Here is an 8061-nt window from a genome sequence, read left to right as displayed (position 1 = left end):
GGAACGATTAATTTTGTATCTTGAGGCACTACTGTATATGGAATACAATTGACCCTTGGCAGAAACAAGTGAGGATGTTAGCACTAAAGTTCTAGGTTAAATGAAGGGATCTACCACATATCTGTGTCTGACACAAAAAAGAAGCAAAGCAGAAATTTGTAAGGACAGACAAGAAGGATCCACCAACTAATTTGGGTCAAACTACCTTTGACCAGACATGATAGCAGCAGTATAAAGTAAATGAATTTGTCAAAGTCAAAACTGACAAGAGAACTAAGATTCCTCTGCTTAAAATATAATGACAATACAAATAACAAGGGACCTTTGAAGGGACTTTAGCAAACCTAGAAAATCTATACATACCACAGTGGAGCCTATTAAAAAATCATATACGTCTATGTTGGCATGGCAAAGGGCTAATCCTGCTGCAGTAATACATGCTGATAATGCTCCTCCATCATCTTCTATGACTGTTAAATAAACATCAATTTGTGACTTTGGGAATTTTTCCTGAAAAGAAAAAACATCATCTTTACATACTCTCATCTCATAAGTGCAAATCAGTGATAAACTCAATGTATCTACTAGTATGTAATTTGTTTGTTCAACTTACAAAATACAGAAGACAAGATTTATTAAAGCCCTAAATAGGAAGTCCAAGATTAAGTTTTTAACAAAAATTGCTTCAACTACATTCTGTACATCATTCTCTAAATACATGTCTCAGCATCTTCAAAACCAATTTCCATGGAAAAATTTCAGATCCAAGTAAAAATTGCCATGCTTATAATCTTGAAAATGAATAAGGGGAATTATGGCATTCTTTCCTCATCTTCAAACTTTTGTTCACTCACACACTCATCAGTAATCTTAGAGCAAGGTAAAGTAATATACACATTAATTTTCATAAAACCGTACAGTAACATACACAATTTTCATAAAACCAATTTTTTTTTACTTACCAATACAATAACAGACTCTAAAGCTTCCTTCATTTGTCTACTCATTTCTCTTTGCCTTTTGTCTGGTTGTGGAGACTTCCTAATTATGTTGGAAAATGGAGCCATCTTAACTTCACACATTACCTGAAGTGAAAGTAATGAAATGATTCATCAATACTATATCAATGTCCTGTCTATAATTTCAAAGGTAGACTGTCATTCCTATCCAAATATTCTCTGTACTTTTCACATTCTTCCTTGAACAGCACACTGTAAGCAGCACTAAACCTTTGCTGTAACAGCATTCTTTCAACTCTAAGATCATTGCTTCCTCATTTCTTCTTTTCATGTTCCCTTTGCTCTTTTCCCACTCGTTTGTCCAACTTCAACTTCTCCTCCAATGCTGACCTCATCTGAATATCAGTCCTTTAAGTTAAATGCCTAAAACAGCCTAAAATTCCGACTTGGTGGTTCAGCTAAACTACTTTATTTCCCTGTAAAAGCACATTTCAGAGTACACTCATTTAGCCTAGCTCACATCCTCAAACTGAATATCCCTTAATTAACGTTTTGTCAGACCACATACACACTAGCATAGCAAACATTCCTTTATCAATATTTGCTTGTGTACATATAAGCAAAGTATTCTTCTGTGAAACAAATTTGTTTCAAATGGTTCAAGACATTGTATATACAGGCAGTCCCCGGGTTACGACGGTCTCGGCTTACGACGTTCCGAGGTTACGACGCTTTTCAATTATATTCATCAGAAATTATTTCCCGGGTTATGACGCCTACAAACGCTGATCTGGCAGATGAAATATGACACCAAAATTGCAAAATAATCAACATTTACAGGTTTTTTTGATGAAAAATGCAATAAGAATGAAGTTAACATAGTTTTGATTGCACCCAAAGCATTAAAAGTAAGGTTTTCTTAGGATTTTTGACAATGTTCCGGCTTACGACGATTTTCGGCTTACGACGCGTCTCAAGAACGGAACCCCCGTCGTAACCCGGGGACTGCCTGTAACATAATCATCCCCAGGACACACACAATTCAACCTAATTTAAACTTTCATCCAGTATATCCAATTGGAGAAAAAAAATGAAAGGTTAAAAAGTTCTAAAGTAAAATCTTAAATGATCTACATACACCTGATTTTTCCACCACCTCAAAATATTTTAATATAAAAATTCTAACAAAATTTTTAACACAAACACAGCTTTATTGTAGCCTACTGATTTCCAGTTCAATTCTAAAACGCCATTTAAAAAAGTTTCCCTTGGCTGGGCTTGTACATATGACTTCAAAGCACCCTTGGTGGCAGTTAAAGAACTCAATCCACACATTGTTCGGAATCACTGTAAAGAGATCAAATACCACAAATTCCATTGTAAGAAAAACCAGCCAAACAGGGAATGACTAGCTGCCACCAGGGGTGCATCGGAGTCTAGGTACACATCCAGTCGAAGAATGAAATGGAATGGAATACCAAATTTAAGCCAAAGGTGGGGGTCTATGAGGTCAAGTCAGCACTGAAAAGGAAATAGAGACTAAAAAGGTTTTATGGGTGTAACAGGAGGACAAAATCTCATTGTCGCACTGTTGAAACAATTGTTAGGAAAGGGTGGAAAGGTGGAAGAAGAATATAAACAGTTACATATAGTTAAAGTAATGAAAGGTATTGCAGTTAGGTTCAAAAAGGATGCTGCAAAGAACCTTAAGTAACGCACTGTGTGAGGTACACTTCCCCCTATGGGGCCAGTTGGAAAATGATTCCTTTAGGAGTGTCCAAGAGTTGCTATGGGCACTCTCTAGAGTAAGATAATGGGTTTGTGGCCAAGCCTCCTGTTTCTTGCTTGTGTAGTACATATCAAAAAGGATCCAGTAAAAAATACCATACCATCATAAAACATTTTCAATGTACTAGTTAGATATGCAATTTCTCTCCAATCTCTATCCTATACACATTCTGCCCCAACTCCCACTCGAACTTGCAAAATGAATACTCAATTAAAAATACCTGTCCAGTCATTTTGAAGTCGTTACCTCTTTGGATGTCTTTTGGGCCGTATACACCACAACACACTTTAGTATTTCCAATTTCCAAATATGATGAACCTTTGGCTTGACTTATAATACCCACACTCATAACTGGAAAAAAATCATGTATAGTTTAATTATTCATTAAATTTTGTAAAAAAATATATCAATACAATAAAAAGTACAGAAAAATATTCTAACATATATTTCCATTTATGAAACCTATAATTCATAAGCTACAAGTTCCTGGAATAAAATAAAAGAAATTTTCCATATCTTAAGTCTTTAAAAATTCCATCCAAACTTTTTCTAGATCCAATACTACAGACAGAAACTTACTAAGCATACGACACAGACTCTGGAAAGCCAAACTTAAAAGACAGCACACCCTATTGTTAACCCTACTCTACAGTATACTGTATCACAAATATTAACTAGAAACCCTTTTAATCACCATAAACTTAGAAGGGATGTCCATAGGATGTTCATTATTCTAAAAACAGTAACAAACTATAAAAAGAGAATACGCTACCATACTTACAAAGTTTTCGTGGATCAATGGCCGATCGTCCATCCTTACGCATTCCATCATCTCCCAAGAAAGGCTTCTTTTCTTTTGGTTGAAATACTGTGTAAGAGATGGACTTCTCTGGACCTTGAATACGACGGGAATCACGTCCAGCAGCCATTTTGCTGTGTCATCCTGGAATTTCAAAGTTCATTATGAAATTGAAGTTTTTAAACCATGATAAAAACTGCAATCACTAGTAGACAAAGTTAACAGGGAGAGTGAAAAAATGGGACTAAAAATTAATGTAAGAAAAAAAGAAGTTGTAGCTGCATCAAAGAATCAAGATCCACCAAATTGTAATATATTAATGAACAACATAACTATAAAACAAGCTAACAGTTTTGTTTACCTGGGCAGTCTACTAACATAAGATGCGAGAGCAAAACAAGATATTGAGAAGAGGATAATGATAGTTAAAAAAAACTTTTAAGAATATGAAAAACCTTTTAACAAATAACAGAATTGAAACTCAAACAAGAACAAGAGCTCTGAAAACGTATGTGTGGTCCACCCTCATGTATGGATCAGAGAGCTGGACAATCACCAGGGAACTGAAAGCCAAGTTGAATGCAGCCGTGATGTGGTTTTAAAGAAGAATGCAGAGAATATCATGGACAGATAGAGTGCCAATGAGGGGGTGTTAACAAGAATTGGAACACAAAGAGCCCTTCTAAGAGAAATAAGGAAGACAAATGAATTTTGTTGGACAATAATAATGACGGAGAAGAGAAATAAGGAAGACAAATGAATTTTGTTGGACAATAATAAGACGTGAGAAGATAGAGCATTTGCGCCGCACTGGAAAGATGGAGGGGAGGAAAGCGAGAGGTAGATAAAGAGTGAAATACTTGGACAGCTTGGTGGGAGACTTGGACGGAGATTATACTGCAAATCAACTAATACAAGCGGCTAGAGATTGAGAGAAGTGGAGGCAAATGACCGCAAACGTCCAAGACACAGCACTTTGGTAAGGTAACAAATCTCATATAACAGCAATGAAAAGTAACTGATTTACCAATGGACATCAGTCTTAAAACAGACATGAAAAAAACAGTGTCTTTAAATCAAAGGCTCTCCAACTTTTTGTTAGGTTTGAAATCTGGTTTGACTCTATCAAGGCAGCCTATGTAAATATACTTAAATATTCCACTAAATACGAATAGCAACACAAAACTATACATTCATAGTATGTAGTATATACGTATTAGCAACACAAATTTTATATATTCCATAAACATACCTTGGACAGGAGTTATGTACCTATATTGGACATTATTCCTCAGAATAAACAGCCACCATTTGAGGAAAAACATCATGAAAACATACTAGTATTATTTACATATTATAAAGATACTTTTCAACTAGAATTGATAAAGATAGAGAAGTCAACAGAAACTAACTGTAAATTCCTTTGCAATTCTGGTAGTCTCAACAGTTTGGTGTCTGTCTGTGAGCTTTAAAAATCAAAATTTTCATTATAGGTTGAGTACAAGACACATCAGAAGACTCGGATATGGAATTCTATGGCTTGGATTACAGAAATCAATTACAGGCAGTCCCCGGCTTACGATGGGTTTGGCTTATGACGTTCCGAGGTTACGATGCATGTTCCGGGGTTACAATGCTTACGACACCAATCTGACTTAAGAAATATGACTCCGAAAATGTAAAATAATCCATATTTGAAGGTTTATTTGATGAAAAATGCAATTCAAATGCAATTTATATAGTTTTTAATACACCTAAAGCATTAAAAGTACGGTTTTCTTGAGATTTTTTTTTTATGATTTTCCAGCTTACGATGATTTATGGCTTACGGCGCGTCTCAAGAACGGAATCCCCATCATATGCCAGGGACTGCCTGTATTATGCATGCTCCGGGAGTCTGGAGCTAACAATGACACTTCAAATTTCTATAATTGATATTCTTGAACATCAAAACGTTTCAAAGTCACAAAAGGACCATTCTCATTCCCTTTATCTCAAACATTTGCTCTCTTTTTATTTCTTCACAAGGTACTTTCTGACATGATTGTCAGTAACAGCATACTAATCTAGTTGTATTTGAACACTATCACTAAATGTATTAGACTGCAATTGTTGGAAACATTTTTACCTGAATATATGTTATAAGCAGTGGGATGATTCTTAGCATATATATGACTTTTCACCTAAATTTACTTGACCTATTCTTTGTCTCATTTTCAAGCTATATTTAACAGTTGGTGTAATTAATAATGTATTCAACAAAGGACCTGAAAAAAGGCATCTAGGTAGAAAGTGACAAATGATTGGTAAGAAGGTGAATTTCTAGTGCAGTACTGTAAACAATGGAAATAATGTTCTTAACAAATTTATGGGAAACAGTGTTTATTAATATACTAGTTGATGTATAAGAATAACTAAAAAGGCAACACCACAATATCAGATGCGAGACATTTCACACTGAAATAGGGTAGTTGACATTTTTGTCTTGGGTAGTACTGACATGTTAGTTTCCAGTTAACTGGAGTCTTATCCTACACTTCCAAGGAAAAATCTATTTGTAATATCTTTGTCTATGTACTACATACATTGGTTAGGCTGACCTACTAAGCATAATAGGACTTCGTCCAATGGAGAAATAGGAGGGTCTTTCTTTACTTCTGGTGGGAAGGCTGTGTATGTGCTGATGTTACCTTTCTTATCCTAAATGATTGCCAACCATAACTGGCAAATGTACCACTCTGTCCTCTAAACCGCAGTCAACCCCAGTGGAAAATGTTGCAGAGGAAAAATGTATTACTAACATTTTACAAAATGAACCATACACATGACCTTTACTTCTCATCAAAGCAGAATTAAATACTAGAGCCAATAGTAAATATATGAATCACATTGATTTTTGGCCTTTTTTTCAACAATATAGTCTACTGTAAATATACCACTAAATAGTATGATATAGTACTATTTACTAGTAAAAGTAAGAACACTGCAATTTAGAAAGTCCCTATTTGATCTTTCCTGTCATCTGGTTTCACTACTTTCACATATGAAGATTAGATGCAGCACATTTTATAATTAGAGCATATTTTCTAGCAATGCCCACTTCAGAATACCAACAGATACAAGTTCCAGTATGGATTTCATCGGAGACACTAAATATCAAGAAATGCAGCCTATTGAACAATTACAATGCATCAGGCACATGAAAACTGTCTTAATTTTTGCTGGTGTATTTTCATGCTTTTCAAATGAATTTCATGGTGACTTACAGATATCCAATTTTGTAAATGGGGATGTAAATTTCAAGAAACTATTGATTTCCAGGAGAAAACCAACTACAGGCAGTCCCTGGGTTACGACGGGTTCGGGTTATGACGTTCCGAGGTTAAGGCGCTTCTCAATTATATTCATCAAACATTATTTCCAGGGTTACGACGCATGTTCCAGGGTTACAACACCTACAACACTCATCTGGCAGATGAAATATGACACCAAAAATGCCAAATAATAAACATTTGAAGTTTTTTTTTGATGAAAAATGCAATAAGAATGCAGTTTATATAGTTTTCAATCCACCAAAAGCATTAAAAGTAAGGTTTTCTTAGGATTTTTTATGATGTTCTGGCTTAGGACGATTTTCGGCTTACGACGCGTCTCAAGAACGGAACCCCCCTCGTAACTCGGGGACTGCCTGTATTGATTTCCAGGAGAAAACCAATACAGAAACCATTGAAAACAAATGAAAACCGAAAAGAAATGTCATATTTCAGGAGGAATACAACTAAACCCTCCCTAACCTGACATAATGTAGGCTAATGCATCCTAACCTATGGCCACACCAACCTTCCCCCCGCCCCACAAAAAAAGTACATAGCTGATCCGGAGTACCATAGATTCCTGGTTTTCTGTGTTCTTGTTTTTTTGGCTTCGGCAGAGACCGACCCTCACATCACATGCAGTAGGAGTCATTCAAATTTTTGTACTATTAAAAATTCTTGCACGGAATGCCGGGCATGGCCTAGGGAGCAGTGGAGGAAGTTTTATGGCAAGAGGGAACATCAGAGAGTCTCAACTCCTCCTACTTGGGAGGGCTTTGCTCCTATTCCCGATGCTTCATCTTCTGTAGTAGTCAACCCCCATAGTAGTGTTGTCCCTGCATCTCCTTCCTTTTCTTCCATTGATTCATCGATGGAAGTATCCGGAGTTCACCAGGGTAATATTTGTAATGTAGCCCCCCTCTTCCTCGGGAGCTTTTTTGGTTCCCGAGAAGGATGAGGTTTTTTCATCATTTTCTTCTCTTCCAGTGTTGGAGGCGTCCAAAATGGCGGCGATTTGGAAGACGCTTGGGCTAGGGTGTACCCCGTCCTTGGAGGGGTTGCTAGTTAAAAAAAAATCAGACACATGTCCTTGTCTGGGGTCGACTTGGTCCCTGTTCAATTGGAACTGGCACAAAAGGCAGAACAGCTGAGTTCTTAACAAAAAAAATTAGGCAATGGGCCAAAGAGGAATTGGCGCCG

The 8061-nt window shown here is 36.3% G+C and overlaps 2 protein-coding genes across 2 annotated transcripts in view; both read right to left on the bottom strand.

The window, feature by feature from the left end:
* The window catches only part of LOC135219997 (ras-related protein Rab-2A), a 245670-nt gene that overhangs the window by 138058 nt on the left and 99551 nt on the right, over positions 1-8061 (bottom strand). The window lies entirely within an intron of this gene.
* LOC135219995 (exosome complex component MTR3-like) lies at positions 274-3691 on the bottom strand. The gene is made up of 4 exons (XM_064257278.1): positions 3530-3691; positions 2969-3099; positions 963-1085; positions 274-510 (listed from the first exon to the last, which is right to left on the bottom strand). Exons 1-4 carry the CDS (start codon positions 3675-3677, stop codon positions 289-291), a joined length of 624 nt encoding a protein of 207 aa, XP_064113348.1. The 5' UTR covers positions 3678-3691; the 3' UTR covers positions 274-288.

This window comes from Macrobrachium nipponense, chromosome 1 (assembly GCF_015104395.2).
Source record: "Macrobrachium nipponense isolate FS-2020 chromosome 1, ASM1510439v2, whole genome shotgun sequence".
In the NCBI taxonomy this organism is placed as follows: Eukaryota; Metazoa; Arthropoda; class Malacostraca; order Decapoda; family Palaemonidae; genus Macrobrachium; species Macrobrachium nipponense.
This window is presented reverse-complemented; position numbering and strand designations above follow the sequence as displayed.

Bases quoted from the DNA above. Each gene is read 5' to 3' on its own strand.
- LOC135219995 (XM_064257278.1), bottom strand. From the start codon at position 3,677: ATGGCTGCTGGACGTGATTCCCGTCGTATTCAAGGTCCAGAGAAGTCC. The intron at 1,086-2,968 runs GTATTTTTAATT...CTTTCACTTCAG, and splicing joins ACTTCAAAATGACTGGACAG to GTAATGTGTGAAGTTAAGAT. The intron at 511-962 runs GTAAGTAAAAAA...TTTTCTTTTCAG, and splicing joins TAGAGTCTGTTATTGTATTG to GAAAAATTCCCAAAGTCACA.